We start from the raw sequence: 25,666 nt of genomic DNA, 5'->3' as shown, positions 1-25,666 counted from the left end.
TCTTGATTCCTCCCTCCACCGTAGCACCGCAAGATAATGGACTATTTAAACTCAAGCAACCCAAGCACTGATAATGGGGTTATGAGCCAGCGAGCTTCCCGACACCCAGCCGGTCAGTGTCTTGCACCCCTAAGCAGTGAACCGAGCATCATTCATCCCGGTACTACTGGCACAACCCGCACAACGCTGATTATCCCCACCCAGGTTTATGCATCAGCCACAAACCACCAGGATGGCAACTTATCATTCTTGAAGATTGCATTAAATTGTTCTTTCTCTTTTTTATTGGGAGCAGAGTCTGAGAATGTTTGTAGATATCAAAAGGGGCAAATTATCAAACCTTATGACCCCCAGCCCTGTAAATAACAACATTGACCTTCTGAAGGTACATCGAGTGTCTAATCCAACAACGCAAAGTCCACTCTATCATCTAACAGATTTTAACAATACCACAGGCAATTTTGCCTGCCACCTGGTTCCCTCCACCCCACTAAGTCCAATCAAGTTAAACTTACTGACTAATATACCCCTGAGCACCAATCCAGCCCAGTCAAGGGTACGGCCAGCCATAGCCCCGCAGATGGGACTAATAAAAATTGGTTCTTTATGCCACTCTGACTTAATGTCCCTATGGGAAGAATGTAACTCACAAAATAAATCCCTTAGCAGTTAGACTGAAGGGAAACCCCCGCTCAATGTTAGTACCAATAGCTGGAGCACCTTACTCAATAACTTGTATGCAGCATCCGCATTTTTATCGTGTCACGCTGACAAACTTGACTTTGAAATTTGAAGTGCTTTAGCAGCACATATAGTGGGAATTGATGCAAAACTGTTGGCTTTGAACAACCTGATCACAAGAGTTCGGTGAGATCCAGCTGTTGCGCATCACTCCTACACTTGTTCTAATACGATTGACTCTTTTTAGGACACCTCAAATGCTGGATGTTATCCTGGATCGGATTTCAAAACCTGTCCAGCAGACTGGCCTTACCACACCTCAGATTTCGCGCACCAGTGTGCTAAGATTACGTAGTAGTATGAGGTCAGAGATGGCAAGCCTAGACGGGGAGGAGGGAGGTTCGGATTTGAATCTATGAAAGATAACAATACTGGAGAACTACAGTGTACAGGTAAGTAACTTGTTTTTTCTCCAGTATTGAATCTTTCATAGATTCACATGCTTGCATCAGAGTAGTTAGCAATACCATTCTTTAAATCATCGTGTCTAGGCGAAGTCACCTTCGTATGCACAGAGAAAGAACACATAATTTAAAACATACGTGCATATATACCATAAACATATATGTTTCTATATGAGTTATGATACCCAAGTAAATGACTATAAACATAAACATCCGCAAATCCAAATAACTAAACATACCTATATAGCCATATACACATTAGACACATCCTTTGCGGCAAATAACCAAAATAGAACAGAGGTAATAGATATAAATGGACTGAACCTCACATGAATAGATGCCTCAGGACCGCCTGACCCATGGCCGCATCAGTTTTCCATGCCAAATCCAGGCAGTAGCGCTTGGTGAACGTATGCACGTTAGACCATGTTGCCGCTCTTCAGATGTCTGTAAGTGATACTGCGGCAAAAAGGGCTGCGGAAGCTGCCATCTTCCTTGTGGAGTGCGCAGTCACTTTAGCAGACAGAGGCCTTCCAGCTTTGTTATGGCAGAAAATGATTGCAGAAGAGCTCCAACGTGCAATACTGCTCGTTGAAAGGGCCTGACCCTTCCTTGGAGAAGTAAAAGATACAAAGAGCGTATCTGATTTCCTGAAAGTCTTTGTCATATGGATGTAGAACTTGAGGCAAAGCTTTACTTCTAAAGAATGCAACGCCCTTTTGGCAGGGGTGGAAGGATTTCCAATGTACGTTGAAAGCACTACTGGTTCATTCAGATGAAAAGCAGTTGGAACCTTTGGTATAAAGTGAGGGTTTGTCCTCAACATTACTATGTCCTGCTTGAACTGGAGAAAAGGTTCAGCAACAGTGGAAGCCTGAATCTCACGGATTCTTCTAGCCGATCTGAGGGCCAATAAGACAGCCGTTTTCCACGAGATGTATTTTAAGTCAGCTTTGTGGATTGGCTCAAAGGGCATTTCATCAATTGAGTTAGGACTGTGTTTAACTCCCAGTGAACTGCAGGTCGCTTTAAGGGTGGAAAACTCTGAAAAGACCCTTCATGAACTCTTTAACAATTCTGGTCGACCACAGGGAGAGTTCTCCCGGTTTTCTGCGAAACGTGGATATTGCAGCCAGGTGTACTTTGATGAATGAGCCAATTTGGACTTTGCTAGATGAAGAAGGTAAGGCAATACCTGCTCCGGGGTCGAGAGTAAAGCATGTATATCCTTTTCCACGCACAGGTGGCAAAATCTCTTCCATTTTGCAGAGTATGATTTATTAGTGGAAAAAGCTCTGGCCCGCTGTAGAATGGACTTGCAATCTGGAGCGATGTCTAGATCCGTGAATTCATTGTCATGAGGTTCCAAGCTGATAAAGTCACAGATTTTATCTGAGGTTGAACAATTTTGCCAGTTTGGCGATGGTCAAAAGAGAATGTGTGGAGATAGCAAGCACAGAAGAAGCTCTGAGTAGCAAAACTGCCTTGGTCATGCCAGAGCTATGAGAACGAGATGGCAAGGTTCCTTTTTCATTTTGCTCAGCACCCTTGGGATGAAAGGAAATGTCGGGAAAGCATAGGCGAACATCCCTGTCCACTGCATATGCAGAGCGTTCCCCCTGGAGGAAATCTGCTGGCGAACCTTTCGCAATTCTTGTTGCTCGCTGTTGCGAAGAGATCCAGTTTTGGAGTACCACACAGCTGCTTACAATCTAACTCCCATTCGGGACATTGGGAGATGGTCCTGCTTAAAGAATCCACCCACTCGTTGTCCACGCCTGGAACGTGCTCTATCTACAACGTTATTAATTAATTTAATTATGAATTAGCCGTCTCCAAATTTCCTGGACTTGGTCCGACAACGTGAGAGACCTGGTACCCCCTTGTGTGGCTATGTAGAATATTGTTGTGGTGTTGTCTGTTCTTACCAGGACAGAGGCGCCTAGGATTCTTCGGAAGGAACGCCTGAAGACCCAGAAAAACTGCCCTCAATTCCAAGAGATTGATGTGCACTTGAGTTTCTTGAACGGACCATTTTCCATGGATTTGCGCTCCCCAACCGGTCATTGAGGCATCAGTGGTCATAACGAAACTGGGCTGTGTTGCCTGAAACAATATTGCATTCTTTCTCCCACCATGACAGAGCCGGTTTCATTGTTTGAGATATGATGATGATGTATTCAAAGGAGCCCCGCACCTGAATCCACTGCATGTCTAACTGCTCTTGGAGAGGTCTCATGTGTAGACGACAATTTGGTATCAATGGGATGCATGATGACAGCATATGCAGAAAAGATTTGAACGCTCTCACAGAAGTGGACTCTTTTGAACGCAGAAGGGCTGCTAAGTGCATTATCTTGTACTTTTGTTCTGAAGGGGGAAAAGCCTTCCTCAACCTGGTGTCCAGTTTTGCTCAGAGAAATATATGTTTCTGACTAAGAATCTGGCAAGACTTCTCTACATTGAGTTGCAAGCCTAGAGACTTGAACAGCTGTTGTCAGGCCTGTGTAGATCTTCTTGGAGCGTAGGCCCTTTCACCAGCCACCTCGAACCTCAGGAATTGGCGGTGCTTCGAATGAATGGGAATGTGGAAGTATGCGTCCAAGAGATCGAGGGACGCTAACAAATCTTCTTTGTTCAACAATAAGAGAATCTCTTGCAGGGACAACATTCTGAATGACTGTTTCTTGATGTATTTGTTCAGCTATCTGAGGTCCATGACCTGTCTTCATTTCCCACATTTTTTATTCACGAGGAAGAAATTTTAAATAGAAGCCTTTCCCTCATTGACTGGAATGAACTTTCTCTATTGCCCCCTTTTTTAGCAATGTTGAGATTTCTTGCCTTAACGAAACAAGATGATGATGTGTTCACCTTGAGGGCGGATTTCGAGGAGGCTTGTGAACAATTTCTAGGGTGTGGCCCCGATGGATGATGTCCAGTACCTATTTATACTTTGTAATGGCTTCCCATTGGCCCAGAAAAGGAGAAAGATGATAAGACTGCAGAGGCTGAAGTCGATATGAGGTGGCTGGCGGATGAAAAACGTCACTGCCGTCAAGAGGAGTCTTGTGATTTACCTTGTGCCGATGTCTTGCGTCTAGCTGATTGCTGATTGTATGACACATTGGAAGCACGAAAATATTGTTGTTGCTGTCCTCCATATTTCAGTCTATAATTCTGTTGGGAATGTGGCTGAAATCTGTATGATTGATAGGACATTCTTTGTTGAAACTGTCCTCGTCCTCTTCCTCCACGAAAAGACTGAAAACGCTTTTGCTGCAGCGTGCCTAAGGAACGTTCCATTTCAGTATCCTTCTTGATACCCTGTGACTCCTCGTCCACGTGTTTTCCGAACAGATTTTTGCCGCCGTTCGATTGAACTTCAGGGCGGAAGGACGTTGCTCTCAGCCAGCCCTGTCTATGGAGAACGCGACTCCTGCCATTTGTCTGAAAGCAATCGAAGACAAATCCATTGCTGAGTCAATCACCTCCAAAGAAGCTCTACCACCTTCCTGCAGGAGCTCTTATGCTTCCTTCTTTTTATCTTCGGGACGATGTTCGATAAGAGACACAAGATCTGACCATAACTGACGGTCGTACCACCCCAAGATCGCTAAGGCGTTATAGGCCTTGATAGAAGCAGCAGCCATAGTAGCACAGCGTCTGCCGATGCTGTCTGGCGCTTGCCCTCTCTATCTTGAGGCACTGAACAAGGAGACTGCGGGTTCCTGTAGCGCCTCTACGCAGCTTGCATTATTACCGAATCCAGTCGAGGATGCCCAATCAAACACTCAGGAGCCGATTCGGGTGCTTCGTATTTCTTTTCCATCCTCTGCAATACAGCTGGAACTGAGGCAGGATTCTTCATAAGCTTCAAACCTCCGTTCCATTTATAGAGCACAATAGGTACGGATAGAACCGATTTCTTAGCCGGATCCTCAAAATCATAAAGGAAGCATTTGGTTTGCACCACAGGCAAAGGCAAATCAAATCTTTTAGAGGTCCTTTCTAGTAACTCGTGGAAGCACGCAATATCTCTCGGAGGAGAACTTGCTGGAGGGGGGGAAGGCGACGAAGATGGAGCAATGTAATCATCCCATTCTTGGCCCACTAAGTCCGGATTCTGAATGAGCATACCCTCCTCAGGCTGATCGTCCGCCTCACTCGATGTAATCATCTTGAATTGTAACACACCGAGAAGCTGGTCTCTCTTCTTGCAAAGCGGGAGGTGGAGTAACCACTAGCGGTGGCGAAAGAACCTGAATACCCGGTCCTCCGGGTGTCAACGGGACTGGAGCGTGAGAGTCCGGGAATCGTTTATAATAATCATTGAGCATGTGCCTAAGTCCGTGACCAGGGAGGTTGGCATCAGCATGGAATCTCTCAGTACCTGCTGACACTCCTCGTAAAGTTCATATGAACAGTGTTCTTGAACAGAATTGTATCATTGTGCCCGTGGAAGATCCGTGAAGGAGTTATCCCCTTCCATATACTCTGACGTGTCCAGCATATGTGTCTCCTCTTCCTCATCGGTGTCATGGCATTTAACCCTGAGCTGTGAAGGGCTGTAAGCTGGACCGAACAAGCTTTCACCTCTCGATTCCTCTGTATCAAGAAGGTGAGAGGGAGGCAGCTGTGATATCTTGGATAAAGATGTCAAACCGGGAAACTTTTGGATCAACTGGAGACTTTATGTCCTGTTTATGAAGCATTGACGTCGTCGAAGCTGAATGAAGACGTCTGAAAGTGATCATCGTAGATATCGGCAGGCTAGAAGGGGACTTAAACACTGTCGTCGACAGAGCGCTCGTCAACGGGGCCGTAGACGACGTCGTCAACGGTAATCCTGTCAACAGGGCCATGGAAATAATCGTCGACACAGTGGTCGTCGGTGCCTTCGACAGTGCCATCGATGAGGATATCGTCGTCACAGTATTCGTTGACAAGGCCATCGCCACAGCTGTCGTCGACACAGTCGTCACCAAAGATGCCGATGGAGAGTTGTCTGTTGTTCTCAACGACGGGACCGTCGACTCAGCTTTTTTCGACGACGAAGCCTGTTTCAGAGGTGTGACAGGCTGAGAAGCAGCATAAGACTTTTTCAGGCCAGAGTCTTTTTCCTTTAAGGCTGTTTTTTCAACAGAGGAGGATTTTTCTGCCTTCATTCTCTTAGGATCAACCTTTAATGAGGTAGAGCCCTCACTTTTTTGGGAGCCATAATAACAACCTGGCTTCCCTGTCCTTCAAGGTTTTAGCTGAAAAGGTTCTGCCGTATTTACAGTCCTTGGCTGTATGTTTGGGATAAAGGCAATAGAAACGGTCTTTGTGGGGGTCCTCGAAATGATTATTATAAACGATTCCCGGACTCTCACGCTCCAGTCCCGTTGACACCCGGAGGACCGGGTATTCAGGTTCTTTCGCCACCGCTAGTGGTTACTCCACCTCCCGCTTTGCAAGAAGAGAGACCAGCTTCTCGGTGTGTTACAATTCAAGATGATTACATCGAGTGAGGCGGACGATCAGCCTGAGGAGGGTATGCTCATTCAGAATCCGGACTTAGTGGGCCAAGAATGGGATGATTACATTGCTCCATCTTCGTCGCCTTCCCACAAAATCTGCAGGGTCTAAAAAGCCTCTTCTTAGATCCCTCTGACATTTTAGAAACAAAGAAGGTAGAAAAACAGTACCTTGAGGTGAATTCTAGCAGGGTCAAAAGTTCACTCACTGACAAACTGAGCAGAGCTCAGGGAGACTCCCTTACACACGACATGCGGTTAGAAATCTGAGGTGTGGTGGCTCTGCCGGGGAGTTGAGGTCCAGGGCTCATCTCGCCTTCCCACAAAATCTGCAGGGTCTAAAAAGCCTCTTCTTAGATCCCTCTGACATTTTAGAAACAAAGAAGGTAGAAAAACAGTACCTTGAGGTGAATTCTAGCAGGGTCAAAAGTTCACTCACTGACAAACTGAGCAGAGCTCAGGGAGACTCCCTTACACACGACGTGCGGTTAGAAATCTGAGGTGTGGTGGCTCTGCCGGGGAGTTGAGGTCCAGGGCTCATCTCTCATTGGTCGAAATTGGGACTTACATGAAGATGCTGATGAATGCTAAAGTTTTCCTTTCTTTTTGTTGGTTTCTAATGTACTTTTATAGTACTACTTTTCTAACTGACGCGAGACTTCCACCATGACGACGGGGAAGATACAAGCATGTGAATGTAGGAAAGATTCAATACTGGAGAATTTCCCAAGTATATCAGGCCGAGAATTACATTTCTAGGATGAGAACCATGCAATTGTCTGCCTGTCCACGAAGTCTCGTCGGGAAACAGAAAGCGAAGCCTGTGTGTACAATTCAATCTCCTGCATTAACCCCAATGAAAAGCGGCCGTTGTCACCTGGATTCTGCTGACTCTTACATAAAACGTCAGCTCAAGCACAAGGAAGCAAACATGGCACTTTCTCTGGCTCCCCCACCCAGCAAGCTCTGGATACTTCTTATCCTCAAGGGAACCAAGAATCTGATATAAAGCTGGCACGAGTCAAGCATAACACACCACCTAATCGATTTTTAAGTAGTTGTAAGTCAATGTTTGACCACGCCAATAACAGCAGCAATGCTCCTAGATTTTCTTTTTAGTTAGGAAAGTATACAACATCAGAGGAAAATTTGGGAATTCGATGTGGCCCGATTTTGTGTCCTCCTTTGTGATACTCTGTTTTCCTGGAAACATGGGTCGTGCCGCCTGTATATATTAATGGCTTCAAAACATTTCACATACCAGCCATCCTGTCCTCATTTGATTGCCCAAGGGGGGGCTTGGCGACTTACATTCCGGCCATGGTCAATGCCAAACCCTTCCCTTTTGCAGCTGCTGCACCATTTTATTAAATCCTTGGACCCGAATTTGTGTCCGGCCTTCGGCTGGGCATTGTCAACGTTTGCAATAATATTCTAACAGTAGACACAGGTATATTTTGTAAAAACTAGATTCTGACTTGTACTCACTTAAACCAAAAGTTGGCAACGAGTTGGGTTTGATGTATGGGCGTGATTTCATAGTCCACCTTTACCCCTCATGTATCGTGATGCCTGTGGCTTCATGGATGCCGATAGTAATTCTAGGTGTCATTTCTCCCATGATATGTTTGGCAATAACATCAATTATTTAATAATGAAATGTAATATGTGTTTCCCTAATGAATATAGTACTTTGAACAGCTTTTTTCCTAACACTTTCATTTGTAAGGGTGAAGGTCCCGGAATTTACTTTATCCGATTATCTGCCAAATTAGTTAATATGGTGGAAGATCTGCTGTTACACAACCTTGCTATGAGTGATCACCTTCCCCAAAGCTTAGTTGTTGATATATATCAATTGGCAGGAGTCATTTTGTTCCACCAGTAGAGTCACTGGTATCTCCTCTCAAAAAAAAAGGGCGCCCACATTAAGTGGGAGTTTGTTAATGTTTAAATGTTTATATCCCAAATGGTTATGGGTAATCAAAGTCAAAGTAGTCTTTATTTCGATATTTTCAATCACTAAAGACATGATAAAATACAAAACATTAATTTTCACTGGTTACATACTGTAATATTACAAATAGTAAAAAGGTTAAGTTAAAAATCTTAAAGGGTTATCATAATTTGTTTGCTCTTTGCTTAAACGCAGAGGCTGATGTGGCTAATATAAAGAGAGCATTTATCTCAATCTCAGAGGCAGTTTGGGGAGGATTATGTAGGCCAGCACATGGGGGCGGTCCGAGTATAAAAGGGGATGGTTTGATGCAGCGTATTCCAGATCCCACAAAGAGCTAATGGCCTCCCTTAATAAACAGCCTAGGTCTGCGTCAGAGGTGATTTGTAGTAGGAAGGCATATAAAAGGGCAATGACAGAAAGGAAAAATTACCTTAAATTAAAGGGTTAGAAAGATCTTCAGGACGCATGCCTTATGAATGATCAGAAGGCTTTTTGGAATGTTATAAATCAATCATTCCTTAAAAGCTCTGCTGAACCTACGATCAAATCTGTTATATCCGGCCATGAATGGGCTACCTTTTTTGGGGAGGTCTACTCCAGTAGTGAAGAAATGGGAGGTGATAGTGATTTCTCTACTGCAGAAAAGGATAATTTCCTTTCTAAGAATTACCTCTCACTGGAAAATTATGATAGCATGTATTAGATCTAGCCCCTGAGGAAAAGCTCCTGGCTCGGATGGTGTCTCTTTAGATTTATGCAAGTGTAACCTTGATTTGTAGGCCCCCTTGTTAACCAACGTCGTGAGAGCAGTCAGCTCTTCCACCCCAATTATATCATGGTCTGACTCATTAATCGTCCCGATCTTTAAGAAAGATAATTGAGAGGACCCCAGTTTTTACCGCTCGATCTCTCTCCTGGACTCCACAGTGATGTTGCTGGGTTGTACCTTACTCTCTTGCTTTGAGTTATGGGCGGAGGAGAATAGTACCTTCTCGGATATTCAATATTGGTTCAGGACAGGGATGGGGACAGAAGATCAATGTATTAATCTCTACCTTCTTTTGGGGAAGTATACAGTTGCTAAGCTCCTTACACCTGGGTTTTATGGATCTGTCCAGCGCCTTCGATTGTGTATCCAACATCAAACTGTGGGACCAACTAGAAGATCTGAGCATTGACAGACCCATTATTAACATCAGGGAAATATACAGTGACTTGAAAGCTGTAGTTAGGCTTGGGCTGGGAGGAGAGTGATCTGCATCGTTCAAGGGACGTAGAGGCATCAGGCAAGGGTGTGCCTTTGCGCCTTTCCTCTTCTCCCTCTATAATAATCATCTGGAGAGGGAGCTAGTGCGAAGGTGCGAGGACATGTCCCGGACTGAGAAATATCCTTCACCAGCCTTACTATTTGCTGAGGACGCTGTCATCATATGCCGTGAGCCAGTCGCACCGTAGCGACTATTAGATGCCTTCACCTCCTTTATGGAGGGGCCTGACATTAGAATCAATACTGTCAAGTCCTTTCTAATGTATTGTGGTTATAGACGGGACCCGAAACCAACCTTTAAACTTCATGCGAGCCCTGTAAAACACACAGATCATTTCAGTTACTTAGGGGTAACCTTCAACAGCAGAGGCTCTCGGCTCCCGTAGTTGGAAGCAATCTTCTAGCTAGGAGTGGTTTTTCCTCTGCTGCCAAACTGAGTAAGAGATCGTTTGCTCACATGCTGACCATTTAAAGCGCAAAATGTGCCAGTACGGCAAGCTACGGGACAGGCGGTAACGTCGTTACAGGTTACAGAAAATAAATGTAGTTGCCGCTTATTGGCCCTGTAACCATCTACCACAACCTTTATGTGTAATAGGGAGCTAGGGCTTTTATATTGCGAAGATATTCTAAGGACATGCTCAATAATGCTGTGGCATAGGGTCTGGACTAATGAGGCCCTATCTTTAAATAGAATGATAATTGAGATTGTTTGTCTCTGTCCCAGGTCTAGGAGACTCCCTGACTGAGTGACATTAGGGATATGGCTGCGGCCCTGAGCAGGTAGAGCATGTTTGAAGAGCCGTCTCAAACTCTTTCTTTGGTGGATAAAAATAATGCTCAGGGCTATGTGCTATACTTACTGGGACGATAAGAGGTAATCAAAGGAATCTGAGTCCTGCTCTGTTGTTTCATATATGCAGTTTAGGCCACGTAGCAACATTCAACCTTTGTTGCAATAGTATGCACAGCACCATCGGCATTTTATCGTATTCAGGTTCTGACTTAGCCTTTCCCATAGACTAGTCACGTTCCCCTGGTATTAGGATCGATCACAAGATCTTCCATCTTGTCCATGTGATCTGAAATCAGCACAGAGTACTTTATACGTTGCATTTCTGTGCACTTTCTACTCCATTTGCAGCTCTTATGCTTTAAAATCTTTAATCATTAAGTACTCCCTGCGTCAATGTACAGAAGTACTGCACTTTTTGCAATCTGTTTAATTTGTAAAATATGAAGTCCAGGTGCTCAAATATTTTTCAGAGTCTCCACCCACTTCCGCCCTGGCTCCACCCACTTCCTCCACCCAATTACTGTTTTGGCTCCGCCCACATCCTCAACTGGCATTGCTGAAAGTCAGATGTAATAGCCGATCTCAATTCCAGCAAGGGATACTTCCCGCAAGTAAGGATATGATAGGAGGTTGTCCTGTCCTGCGAAAATTGAAAAAAAGATTACATCAAAAGTGCATTTAAAGCACAATTTTGGAATAAATAAGTTAAAACGACTAATGCATTGAAAAGGGACACGGGAAACATTCCAGAGCTCTATGTGCTGATTTGGGGAAAGAAAAATACTTGGGCATGCCATTTTTAACAGCGTCTTATACTTGCTATGGGCTGAGATCATATATATATGTTGCGGTCTGTGTATGTAAACCAGTATATAACAACTCCCACCCAAACTTATGTCAGGACTTTTTTCATTTTGACTACAGATGATTCAACATTTAACAAAAAAACAATCTTTACCATGAATCTCCAGGAATTGGAGTCGACAACTTCAACCAATCAGAACACAATGTGCCATAAGAGTCCTTGTCTCTCATCTATGCTCCTCTTTCTTGCCCCAGCAGAGGACAGATAAGACATGAGATTCTCTTAATCAACTTATCCTGTATATGTACTTTCCATATTTGTGCTTATTCATCTGTCATTGCTTTATGTTAATGTTGTGCCTACATGTTGGCCTGTTTTTTGGATTTTCACTCCAGTGGTCTAGTTGAGCTGAGGTGTATACTTTTAAGGCGACGGGACAGCGTGAGCACGGTATTGACATACACCCACTAAAGGGAGCTCCGGGTCCATAAATAACATTGTGAGCGCAAGATGCACGTCTCGCTGCTCCAGGCATCCTAACTTGAAGGTCTGTATCACTTGTGCATGGCATCCTATAACACACACACATACAAACATGCACAACAAATGTTGCGTTCAGGATGCCAGATTCATCATGAGCAGCAGAACTTCACATGACTGAGCTTCTAAGTGTGTATTCACACCTCATAGTTAAAAGCCTGCCACTGTAATCCATCAATCATGGTATGCTGCCATCACCGCGCTCCAGGCATGAAACCCATGATAGGGACAGTACGCTTGGTGCACTCCTCCTGGTTCAGGACCGGGTCTAGAGCCTATTATTATCGAAAGATTGTTCCTCAGGCAATTTACACACATGGAATTAGTGTGTGTCATGACAAACATCAGACACACAGGATCACAGGAATGCAGTTCGGGCATGCAGGGCACGTGGGTATACAGGGCACGTGGGTATACATTATGCACATGACATTTTTGTCGTAACAAAACCATTTTTAAACTTAGTGCATTTGATTCATATCTTTTTCACTGGGTTGAATTTTGTGTGCTTTAAAAGTAGTCCTTGTATAAATCAAAAACAGTAGCGAAATATCATTAAGTTAACACACGTTTATTTGCCCTGTGCAAAGCAGTTTAAAATCCTAAACTTTGCCACATAGATACATGAACATAAGAAGGTCAGAGGAACACAGCCTGCTTTCACTGCAGAGGAGCTAATGGAAGGGATGCAGCTAACCCTGTCTTTTCTCGCATTCCAAACGAAAGCAGTGCCACTGTTAACAGTTGTTTTTGTACCCGAATTTTAGGAAGTGAAAATGTGCAGGGAAAGAATGTAATCGTTTCCCTGCATCTTTTCACGAGGGCAGGCTTCTCAAGCCCCACCTTCTTGCATTATGGCATTAAAGGAGTTTGCATTTTCTAAATAATTGCACTGGAAAGGGAGCCCGTGAAAATGTGCTCCCTCCCTCTGTTTGCAAAACTTAGCCTCTCCTGTGTAAACTTTGACGTGGTGTCATCTGTATATTCATTTTTCTGTTTTTAACAACATAAAATACTTATACGGGCTTTCAGCGAGCCCCCACCCTATTCTTCAGTTTCCTATTGTTTCATTCACATTTGTTACTCTGCCTACTCAGTGCTCCTGATAGGCGCACTGGTACTGGGGCCAAAAGATTTCCAGTGAAGCCATGGAGCACCGGCCCTGCCTGCCTTCTCACGTCTGGCAGGCACACAGTTATTGTGCTCATCAAAAATTTCCGAAAGACCTGAACTTAATGCCAGGCTGTCCATGGGGCCCAAGCATTGCACACAGTGCCCCGCCTGGCGCCACTGGCATGATTGCTCGGGCCCAGAGTGGCAAGCTTCTGACTCGGTTCAATTCAGTGTCAAAGCATCATCGTGCGCAAGATAACAGTGTGTGAGCGTTGAATTTGTTATTACTTACTACGGCCCGGTCGTTGGTTACTGCTGGACTGGTGGCACTGCCTTTGTCAGTACTGGCCTTTATTAAGAGGCCTGCTGCTCTGCTTCATAAAAGTGACCCCTTGACTGTCTGCTGCTACTCATCCACGGCAGTGCGCGGTCCACCATCCATGTAAGGAAAAAGTTTACACACGGCACATGCTGCCCGACGTAGCCCCCTACGGTATCCCCATGGATCCAAATGCAGCCAAATTAGTGGTCCAACCACCGGCAACACAGCAACTGAAAGTAAAATAACCTGCATATTTGCATGGATTTATCGAGCTCGCTGCGCTCTCGAAGGACTACTGCTGGAGACTGAGACTGTAACGAAGTGTGAACAACACTGCAGTAAGCCGGTAATTATATTTAATTTACTTTAACACATGACGTGCAGACTGCAGTGATGTAAGTTGGCAGTGTAGACCCGGCCCTGATAAAAAGGTGCCGGTGCTAAGCACCGGATAGCACCGGCACAAATTGAGCACTTAGGCACCTGCGTAAGTAGTTCTCTTTAGAATGATTGTTAGCTCTTTCCGCATAGCCCTATCTTATTCCTGATAGACAAATCTTTTCTGCATTTTTGTTATGCCATGTTGTACTCATTGCAATTTTAGTTTTAAGATGAAATTTGTTGCCTACGTTTTAATCGCAATTTTAGTCTTAGGATGCAATGTGTTTTTATGCTCACTTCACTGTAATTTATCTTATCGTCACAGAAATCTATTGGTAGGCCTCCAAACTGATGCCATTGTTTCAAATGCATTCTGCGATTTGCGTCTTTTTACACCCAGTTTTATTCTCAACATTCTTTCTTTGTTTAGACCGCATTTTGAAATTGTGCTGTTTTACTATTTTGTATCATCATTGATGTTGTGTCGCATATGATTGTATTTTACTTTTGTGATTCATATTTATATGACCAAATAAAGTTATTGTACTGAGCTGAAAACTGTACACTGAAGACACTGAAAGCGGGATGGGGTAGACCTACTGAGAGAGGCAGATTAAAAAGACTAACAAATAGGAGAACAGGCAGGCCATACAGGTGGAGGGGAGAGCTTGGATGTAAAACTGGATATACTGACATAGGTAGATCCACAAGGCTAATGAAAAGGTTGGTTGGAGAAACTGAGGGGAATTGCATTCATGATACTGACACAGGTGAAATGGAGAAACTGAGCGAGAGAATCTGCAAGCATAGCTGAGAGGTGGATTTATGAGACTGATAGATAATGTTGAAAGGTGTACACTGATGGAGACGAGAATAGCATAGACAGAGAGAATGATTTTAAAAGGAGAGACTAGCCAAGGCTGGTTAAAAAGAAGAAAATGGGGTGAAATGAAGTGCATGCGACGGGGAACAGACTGATAACCAGATTGAAGAGGCGCATGGAAGAGACTGATAGATAGCATGGAGCAAATCAGAGACTGATCTGGGGAAGAAAATAGAAACTGATAAAAAAGATAGGGAATCTGACAAAGAAGGGAATATGTAATCAGGAGCGAGACAGCAATATAATAAACTTGTGTAAAAGTTTCACAAATTAAGATTGTGGAACTCATTCTTTAACTATATACAGTATGCCAAATAAGAACTAAGACAGAACAACTGAGCAGGGGAAATAAACATACACACAGACTCTCAACGTAACAGTACTTGACTGAGCAGTGCCCTTTACTGTTGCTAATTTTCCACATGTGTTGGCCTGGCTCACTTAGATTTAAGTGCATTGTTTGTCCTGTACAAGCTTAAACCGAGTCAGTTAAAAGGAGCCACTGAGAGGCCTTGGTTATGGGTGGACTAGAGCTACAGCGGGCTGAGTCTCTCTCCTCTGCCTTGGGGAATTGCTACCAATATGGTAAATCTTAGCTGGATTGGAATTTGTGTGGTGTCCTGCTTGTCTACCCGGCCTGGGTGCCACTTCCGGGGTGATGAGAACATGTTTTCAATGTGCCAAAACAGATACATGATGGTGGAGCATGACGGAGCTCAGAGATGCACGGACAGCTCTAGTGAGCAGTCATAGACATCAGAGGCTCATGGTGGGGAAATCAACTCACTATGCGTGATTCATTGCCTCATTTAAATCTGATACTGAGTCTGCACCCAATGCTAAACTAGTAAAGCATTTGCTCCAGACTTCTGTTTTTCTGATTGATTAACTGCAGGTCAAAGACACCCCTAAATTGTCTAGGATCTTTTCATCCACAGCATAGTCATGCACCTCATTCCACAAACTTTAATGCTTTAACGTCTGAATGTCATATGCAAAGGCTTGCGTAGGGTGTCTTTGGAGCTTCAAGTCTCCTGTCCGATTGGGCTTCCTTCAAGTTCTCTGTAATCTCATAGACTCAGTGACTGCTAAAGAAGCCATTGATATTGAAAATATTTCTGGAACTGCTACAAGTTGTCACCAAGTTAAAGGACATACTAAAGAGCAAATACGCCAATTGCTCTGCACTTCTGTAGTATACGTTTCAGAATCCAAACACAGGTTGAGGAAGAGATCAACCTCCTCCTCAGGCAAGACATTATTGAGCCACTAGATGGGCCCTTTTCATCGAAGTACTTTATGATTCAGGTACTAAAACGCCAAGCTGGTGGCAAAATGTGTGTGTGTATTGGCATGCTTAAACCAAATCTGGCCATCGAGCATGAGAGACATCCAGGACCTATGAGGTCAAACCTGTATTTGATCAAAGGATACCTTTAGCTTAAACTGGAAGGTGACTGAAGCCTCTTTAGGTATAAATGTCTTCGCTTTTCTGTCACTTTGGCTGCGTACGTTTTTCGGGAGGAAATATTGTGTATTACTGTGGCATCCCAAACAGTTTAAACTACAGTGACAACATTTTGGCTTTCAGAAAAGCATGACAAAGTTCAGAAAGCTCTGTTGAGTGTTGCAAGAAGCAAACCTGATGATCAAGTAAGACAAATGTCAGATTGGGAAGTCCTACCAATCTTTGGCTAGCTTGGCTGATGAGGGATGAAACCCTGTAAACCAGTCCCAGCTTTCGGAGTTTCACCCCTCATCAGCCGGGCATGTTTAACTCCAGTGGCATGGAGAGCACAAGACCCACAATGGAGTCAAGCTAGCTAGTATGAGGGGTGATGCCCCAAAACCGCTCCCAGGATGCTTGTTTCCGGTCCTGGGAGGACATGGCTTGGCAGTTCGGGTTGGACAATACCCATGAGAAGCAGGGTCAAGACTGATTTGCATATGGCTGGGTCCAAACTGGGGTGGCATGGTGATCAAAAGAAAGATGGGTTAAACCGAGATCTTTGTGACTGGGGTAAATGTTTGTATTGTTCAGCATTCCGTCCCTCATTTTTTCCTTTTACTTCTAACTTCTATTACTGCGCCTCACAATGTATCGCCCTCTGAGTTCTCCTGGGACTGGTTAGCTACTGCATGCTATATGTACCACACCTAGAAGATTTGTACTGTCAGAATCCTTGTTAGCTGAGTATTTTTTACTATGCCAGCTGAAATTGTGTATGCTATGTAATTTTATGACTGTGTGTCTCATGGTTCCCTTGTTGGAAAACGTACACTCTGTTCTAGAAGCCTCAGCTGGTTATGACAATAAGTCATTGATAACAGCTGCAGGCCTACTTGGTTCAGTAGAAAATAAATATATTTCTGTTGTCATATGCATGATGTGTTTATTATGAAAAGATTTGATAAATGCCTTAGGCCTGAAATGTTGATTATATAATGCTTATGTTACAATCAATAGGCATTTAATAGTAGATTGTTATTTCTGTTAATTAAAGCCTACAGAAGAGTATTTGTTTTACATGAAGTGTCACATATTACCTTTGTAGGGAATGATTCTGCTGTAGGATACTGTCTCAAACAAATCCTATGAGGAGAACATTTGTACTGTAATAATTCTTGTGGGAAACTTCTTATCTGTCTGCCAGAATCTTGTAACACACGATCATTAAAAATACATACATCAGCATGGGGTAATGGTTCAGTCTCAGTCAATGGGTTTCTTGCCTTGTAAATAACAGTATTTTCTTATCAATGTGCAGATCCACCTCAAATGAGTGTGCTTCAGTGTCAGGGGTGCTTTGCCAGTCCTTTAATTTTGAAATTCTCCTTTTATAGCGCCCCCCCTTCATTTCTTTGTTTCTCCTCTTTTTATTTTAATGTTTTTCAAGAAGATACTACAGCTTTCTAAGCAGGGCTACCGGGTCGCTTGCTTGCAGCTCATTTCATCTGCAGTGTGCCACCTCTCCTGTGGCCACTTCCTCTAAACCAGGAGTCTATTATGCCAGACACCTGCTGCAATGTTTAGTTATTAAAAGCATATGGCTGCCGTGTTTAGACACTAGCATGCTTACTATTTTCTACTCGTATTCTTTTAGTTTATCTTACGTATGTTGTTGAGTTTGTGTGTGTTTTATTGTGGTTATGGCAGAGGTTGAATGCAAGAATGAGTCAGCGAATTGATGAGTGGATGCATAAGTGGAAAGACGAGTGGTGGCAGAGTGCATGAATGAAGATTTGAGCACCTAAACCCATCAGCGACCCAAGAGGCACTTCCATTCATAATTCAGACCGATTGGCATTGCCAATGCTTCTTATAAGTATTGGTAACATGAGGTCAGCAACTAAAACTGTTCATAGCGAGTCCTAAAAAACAGAAAAAAACACACGAAAAATAATGTAACCCTACCGTATAAGCTGAACGAAATCAGGCCCAATGATATTGGCAACATAAGGGTAACCATTTGGTGTAAAGATAAAAGAGAAAACGTGCAGGTGATCCTTCTCTACAACCTCGACATCCTGCCACAGCGTAAAGTTTGTGGTGACAAAAACACATTGTAAGATTAATGGTGAATGTTGACTATTTTAAGGCCTTTCAAAAACATATTTATAACATGACATAACTTACAAACCTTGTTTACCTGGTAAGTCCAGAATGCCAGTCCCCTGGAGCTGATATCGAGCACAATCTCAGGCCTCAGGCCTGCCAACACCATGGCCTTGTATTCCTCCGAGGGGCTCAACTCGGTGCGAACAATGTCCAGCTTGCCGGAGAGGGTACTGTTGCAGGCAGGGCAGACAGCAGGCGAGCGGCTGAACTCCCCGCTGCCATGCTGGTCACAGAATATATGAGAGCAGGCAGTCACCCAGGCATAACCCGAAAGCTTCACGCGGCACTTGCGGTAGTTGCAGAGCAGCAGGTCTTCGCAGACTGACATCCTTAAGAGAAGATGATTCGCGTGGTTAAGTTCTGTGTTAACCTAGACACCACCACCCCTGGGTGAAAAAACAGAGGATAAAAGAGGACGTATTTTACTATCTTTAACGTTTTGCCTTTGTTAATTTTCACATACTCAATGTTTATATTAAATTCAAGATCTGCAAGTACACAGTATCTTGCACACGACATACAGCATTAAGAAGCACCCTATTTAGAGGATGTACAGAAGGTTTTTTCCATTTCCAAGATAAAACGTACACAGCAGCGGTGCGTCCATTTGGGTGTTGGGGCGTTGCCCTACTTATATTCCGGCCCACCCAATCAATTCAATTCAATTCAATTCAAAGACCTTTATTCGAATTACTTGAATTCATAAAAGTACAGACATAAAAACAATTCATCATTACAATATACACAACACAATAGCTGTAAAAAGTTATAAGGAGCTAAAACAACAATCTTTCAGGGATTTTCCATCATATTGCGTACACGAATTATTAATCTTAAAAAGGTACCAGTGCGAAAAATCAGTTCCTCAGAGTCCAGGGAGAGTAACATTTGACGAGACTCCACAAGGGAAAGGGGTCTGTGTTTTCTAAAATAGGGTGTTAAAAACCAGTTAATATATTTTAAATAAAATTTGCAGAAGAATAAAAAATGTAAGTCATTCTGTTTGCTGGTGCCATCACAGGGGCAGGGGTTACGTTCAGTAGTAGAATTGTAACCCAAGGGGAAACCCAACATGAATTTTATGGAACCTGCCCTTAATCGAAATAACAAAGACCTCTCCCAACTAGTCATAGGAAGAGTAAGATAAAGTGGGAGAGGTTGCCTGGGCAGGTCATTCTCAATATATCTGGTAACCGTAGGTTTCGGTATCTCCCTTTCCAACCGTTCTGCCTCAAAAAGTGCATATAGTGCTTGTTTGACCTCTACCTTGTCTTGACATCCAATTCTGGATGGATCTACAAAGAGATCTCCTTTGTTCACGGCACTTAATGATTTTGAAACTCCAGCTAGCCATGGGATTAAGAGCCCGTGATCACATTTGAGACAGTCTTTAATTATGTCTTGTGTTAGGGAGGCTGCATTATTCCTCCAAATTCTCAACCAGAATAGAGCTGGTCTGCTTCTGATGAAATCACAGATGTAAGGGAGGTTTAGTTCTTTGTGACAGATAAATTCAGAGGACGAAATTGGGGCACCCAAAACTTTTCTACAAAAACGTGTCTCTTCTCATTGGATGCCGGGATTTTTGGCAGTAGCCCAAACTTCAGCCCCATAGGTGGCAGCAGGAACACACTGTAATTTAAAAATTTTTAAAATAGCACTGGTTGCACCTAATTTCTTAGGGCGTGGGAGACTCAGTATTGAGTTGATGGCCTTCGAGAACTTACTCGTGGCGTGGGCAGAATGCCCGCTCCACGAGTTGTTCGCAGCGAAAGCCACCCCTAAATATATAAAGGAATTTACAGAGTCGAGTTTATCAGACCCGATATGGATGGTGTTAAGTTTCCGTTTACCAGGTCCGCATGACATAACAAAAGATTTTTTAAAGTTCACGCGCAGATCCAAGCCTTCCATATGATGTACGAAATTTTCAACAAGCACACGGAGGGCATTAGGGGTGCGGCCCATAAGGACCGCATCGTCTGCGTATAATAAGACTGGCAAGGGGTGCCCCTGAACAATTGGGACATCTCTAGTTACTTGTTTTAAAGCCTTTGCTATGCCATTAATATAAATGATAAACAACAAGGGTGCTAAAACGCACCCCTGTCTAACCCCCCTACCAATTTTTACAGCACCAGAAACTTCACCTCCCGACCCAATCCTGACTTGTGCCCTAAGATCAGTATGGAGGTGCGCCAAGAAGTGTACTAAGGGCTCATCCAGTCCATAACTAAGAAGCATGGACCACAATTTTGATCTGTTTACCAGGTCAAATGCAGATGAAAGATCCATAAAAGCGAGGTATATAGGGGAAGATCGGGCAACGGTATACTTATCAATTATTAATTTTAAATTCAAGCATTGCTCGACCGTGCCCACCCCACTCCTGAATCCCATCTGACATGGATCCAATAGGTCAGAGTCTTCAGCCCACTCTACCACCCTGTTATAGATAACTCGCCCGAGTATTTTTAAAGTATTGTCCAGAAGCGAGATTGGTCGATAGTTTGCTGGATCTGACCTATCGCCCTTTTTGTAGATTGGAACAATAATACTAAGAGACCACGTCTTGGGCATGGGCGCTCTTGACAAGCTATTAAAAACATTATATAAGATTGGTGCCCATAGATCTGAGCTATGTTTTATAATGTCTATAGGTAGGCCATCCGGTCCAGGGGCCTTGTTACCAAGGCTCTCCCTGACAGCTAACACCACCGAGGAAAGGTCAAACCGTAGGTCTCGCAGCTGACTCAAATCCGGGGTAATTATTTCCTCAATGGGAGCAGCATAAATATTGGAGAAGTGGGCTTCCCAGGTAGAACCAATTATATTGCAGCCAATAGGGGATAAGTTTTTACCCATATCGCGGATTTTCCTAACAGCGGACCAAAATTGCCCACTGCTCTTCAAATTAGCACGATCAACCAGGGACTCCCACTGTTCCATCAAAAGTGCCGCCTTCCTTTCAGCTATTTTTTGTTTATAAAATTTCCTGGCTGTTTGTACCTCCGCTGTGTTCCTTGGCTTGATGGTTAGTGCCCTGCGTAATTCCCTATTTGCCATAGAGCAAGCCAAATCAAACCATCTTGGGTCCTTCGTCTTAGTGGGTGGGGGGACTAACAAATAATTTTTAATTGCCACACATAGTTTACCGAAATCTGTAACTATTCTGTGGCAATCCCCATCCATTGATAAACAAGAGTTTACCAATGCTAGGTGATCGTTTTTTACGCGATCAAGTAGGGCTTCACAGTCGATTCCCCTCCATTTAAGACGGAGACCGTCACCCGATGGCATGATGTCTCTCGCGCCGTTAAATTTGGCATATACTGGGCTGGGGCCCAAATACAAGGTGACTGTAAGGGGATTGTGATCTCCATATAAGGTCTCTACCACATTTGAGTCAGTAACACAGTCTGTTAGGTGGGGGGATGTAAAAATGAAATCAATCGTCGATTTTGAATCTCTCCCTCTAAACGTGGGGGCGCGGATCAACCTTGAGGATTGGCTTGCTTCCATAACATTACTGAGAATGTGTTCATTTAAAATCTTAACAAGTTCAATACCTCTACGATCTGCTAAATCGGGACAACTTTTGTCCTCTGATCGATGTTTTCCTGAGATTTTTGCGTTAAAATCACCCCCAATAAGGATCCCTGACTTCTCGCCTGGGCCTATATTCATGTTCGTTTCAAGGTGTACCAATAAATTAGAAAGTGCTGCGTAGTTCCTATTTGGTGTCGAATTAAAATCATTGTTATAAAAATTGATTAAATAAATCATGGTTGTTAGAACCGGCGGTCTCTAGTTGGCAGAGGTATACACTTCTGACAAATAGGGACCAACCAACTCTAGTCAGGGCAAGGGGATTACACACTCAGATAACCCCTGCTACCCCCTTGGTAGCTTGGCAGAGCAGACAGGCTTATCTCAGAGGCAGTGTGTTAAGCATTTATGACCACATACAGTAATAAAGTGAATACACTACAGATGGACACGACACAGAAGTTATTATAAAAATAGTATTTTTATATAAGGCTTAGCACAAGACCAAATAACGACAAAAATATACCACAGTCTTAATAAATACTCTTTGGAAGGAAAAATAGTAGTTCAAGTAAGGTTTCTTCTTGGCAAATAGTTCTTTAGCAAAGTATTCTTCTGAGCACAGTTCTTTGGCAACAATGTAACCCCCACAGGAGTCACACGACGTCGAGTCTACAAGATTCCCAAGGTTCGGCGGCGACCGCGAGGAGCGCTACGTCGAGCCTGGAGTCGCAACAGACCCCACAAGTACAGTACCTTGAGAAACGAAGAAAACGATGATCCACGGCGTCGAGATGTCGGCGTCGAGGTCGGCGTCGATCGTGCCTCGGAGTCGGGTCAATCCGCAGCGGTGTCGAGGGATGTCGGGCCGGAGCAGCGCTCACGGCGTCGAGAAGGGCGTCGAGTCGATGCGATCAGCAGCGGCGTCGGGACGGGGTCGCTTGGAGGTAGAGCCGATACTCACTCCTCACTGGCGTCGATACCGGCGTCGAGACGGGGTCACTTGGAGCCGGGGCCGATACCCACTGCTCACTGGCGTTGCTGCTGGCGTCGAGACTGCAGATTTTCCCTTGTGTACTGGAAACAACACTTTCCAGCCATTCAGCAAATGGTGAAGTCCTTTGGCCCTGTGACTTCAGCAGGAGACTGGCACTCTTCCAGTCCTTGGAGATTTCCTAGCAAGTGTTCAGAGAGTACACACCAAGTTCCTCTCTCCTTGTTCCTTGGCAAAAATAAAGAAGCAGCTTTCAGGTTCCTCCACAGCAAAACAGCACTCTGGCAGAAAGGGGAGGCAAGTCCTTAGATCAGCAGGCTTCTTGTCCTTGGTACAGGTTTCCTTGTCAGAAGTGATCTGAGTTCTTGGTTCAGGGGTCCTTCTCTTATACCCCTTTTTCCCTTTGTCCAAGCAGGGCGATTCCCACCATCTCAGGTTTGTTGTGAGTGTTGCCAGGCAGAGGCACCTGGCCTATTCACTGAGCAGGGCAGAGTCCTCAGCCGCCCAGCAGGAGGCGGAGACAGTATTGTCACTGGCAGGAGCAGGGCTATCAGTCGCCCAGCAGGGGGCGGAGCCAGTATTGTGTCAGGGGGCAGGCTACTCTTCCCTCACTCGATGTGTAAACGCCCCATTCACCCCACACTGACTCACTCAGACCTCTGGAGCCACCCAGCCCCTGACACACACACCAAACCAGCAGAGACCGGTAGATAGTTGGACAAGAAAATAGCCACTTTCTAAAAGTGCTACTTTCAAACATAGAATTTAAAAACCATCCATCCTAAAGGGTGTGTTATTAAATTCTGAGTTCAGGGATACTAAACTCGACTCGCTACCATGCTCCCTGAGTCAGATAGATTATAATGGAGTTAATAATCCGTCTGCCCAGTCTGGCCTATGGGAGGCAGGTAGCCCTTCAATAGTGAAAAACGAAAATGGCTGTAATTCACTATTAGGTCATGCCACACACATCAGGGCATGACCTACCTTTTACCAACAATGCACCCTGCCCTAGGGCCTACCATAGAGGTGTCTGAAATGTGGCAAAGTGAAGGTTTAGAGACTGGTAAGTAGGTTTCCTTACCAAGTCGACATGGCAGTCAGGGACTGCACGCAGGCGCCGCGGTGGCAGGCCTGAGACACATGTTACACGCTGCTTCTGTGGGTGGCACAACCAGTGCTGCAAGCCCACCAGCAGCAGTTAACTTACACGCCCTTGGCACACGCAGTGCACTAGACTAGGGTCTGAACAGTAAGTCAACCAAGCCAATCATGGTAACACCAATCAATGTAACAATTTAACATAGGGAGCACTTGCACTGTGGCACTGATCAGCAGTGGCACAGTGCCCAAAGCAATAAACCAGCAAAAACATCGTAAACAGAGGAGGCAAACAGAAAAAAATGGAGGAGAGACTCATGCCAATGATGCCAGGTCTAACACGTGTCCCCTCCAGCTGAAATGTGGGGAGAACTACCCTTCACCCATGGAGTCCTCATCACTAAGGCGGAAAAATCTGGACAGACCATCAGCATTGGCGTGATCTGTACCAGGGCGGTGTTCCACCGTAAAGTCCATCCCCTGTAGGGAAATGGACCACCTCAACAGTTTTGGGTTCTCACCCCTCATCTGCATTAACCATCTGAGGGGCCTGTGGTCTGTCTGAACCCGGAAGTGAGACCCAAACAAGTAGGGTCTTAGCTTCTTCAGCGCCCAGACCACAGCAAATGCCTCACGCTCTATCGCACTCCACCTTTGTTCCCTGGGAAGTAACCTCCGGCTGATGAAGGCTACAGGTAAGTCTCGGCCCTCCTCATTCATCTGTGCTAGAACAGCCCCCACACCATGCTCTGAAGCGTCTGTCTGGACAATGAATTCTTTTGAAAAGTCGGGTGCCTGGAGGACCGGTGCTGTACACATTGCAGTTTTCAGGGTGTCAAAGGCGTTCTGACAGGCGTCAGTCCAGATCACAAGTCTCGGCTGCTTTCTGGAAGTCAGCGAGGTCAAGGGGTGCACAATGTTGCCATACCCCTTGACAAACCTCCTGTAGTAACCCGGTTCCCAAGCCAGGATGGTATCTATCTTGGGTTGCAGGGGGGCCACCTTGCCGCTCCCTACTTGGTGCCCCAAGTACACCACTGAACCCTGCCCAATCTGGCACTTACTAGCCTTGATTGTGAGGCCTGCTCTGCGCAGGGCCAACAACACTTCCTGGAGGTGGCGCAAGTGTTCCTCCCAGCTGGCGCTGAACACTGCTATGTCGTCCAGGTAGGCGGCGCTGAAATCTTCCAGCCCGGCCAATACCTGGTTAACCAACCTCTGGAATGTGGCAGGGGCATTCTTCATCCCAAAGGGCATCACACGGAACTGGTAGTGCCCATCTGGTGTGGAGAATGCAGACCTCTCTTTTGCCCCATCAGTCAAGGCGATCTGCCAGTACCCAGACGTTAGATCAAACGTACTAAGGTACCGGGCAGCCCCCAACCGATCGATGAGCTCATCAGCTCTGGGGATGGGGTGCGCGTCAGTCTTGGTGACCGAATTGAGTCCTCGGTAATCCACACAGAACCGAAGTTCTGGTGAAGCACCAGGCGCCGCAGCCTTTGGGACCAAGACCACTGGGCTGGCCCAAGGACTGCTAGAGGACTCAACCACCCCTAAGGCAAACATCTTGGAGACCTCCTCCTTGATATATGCTCTGACCTTTTCAGTCACCCTGTAGGCCTTGTGCCTCACAGGAGTGCTGTCCCCAGTGTCCACATCATGGACACAC

At 44.8% G+C, this 25,666-nt stretch overlaps 1 protein-coding gene across 8 annotated transcripts in view; it reads right to left on the bottom strand.

The window, feature by feature from the left end:
* The window catches only part of CCNB1IP1 (cyclin B1 interacting protein 1), a 288,316-nt gene that overhangs the window by 38,801 nt on the left and 223,849 nt on the right, over positions 1-25,666 (bottom strand). For 4 of the 8 annotated variants that reach the window (XM_085649887.1, XM_085649889.1, XM_085649890.1 and 1 more), the window contains exon 3: positions 18,373-18,736. In XM_085649887.1, the coding sequence (XP_085506013.1) occupies positions 18,373-18,678 (306 nt within the window). In that variant the 5' untranslated portion in view covers positions 18,679-18,736. The remainder of the gene's footprint in view (positions 1-18,372; positions 18,737-25,666) is intronic. The other 4 variants (XM_085649885.1, XM_085649893.1, XM_085649892.1 and 1 more) reach the window with 2 other exon arrangements.

The sequence above is a fragment of the Triturus cristatus genome, chromosome 3_2, assembly GCF_964204655.1.
Source record: "Triturus cristatus chromosome 3_2, aTriCri1.1, whole genome shotgun sequence".
Classification (NCBI taxonomy): domain Eukaryota; kingdom Metazoa; phylum Chordata; class Amphibia; order Caudata; family Salamandridae; genus Triturus; species Triturus cristatus.
Note: the sequence above shows the minus strand (reverse complement) of the source record. Positions and strands in the feature narration are given on the sequence as shown.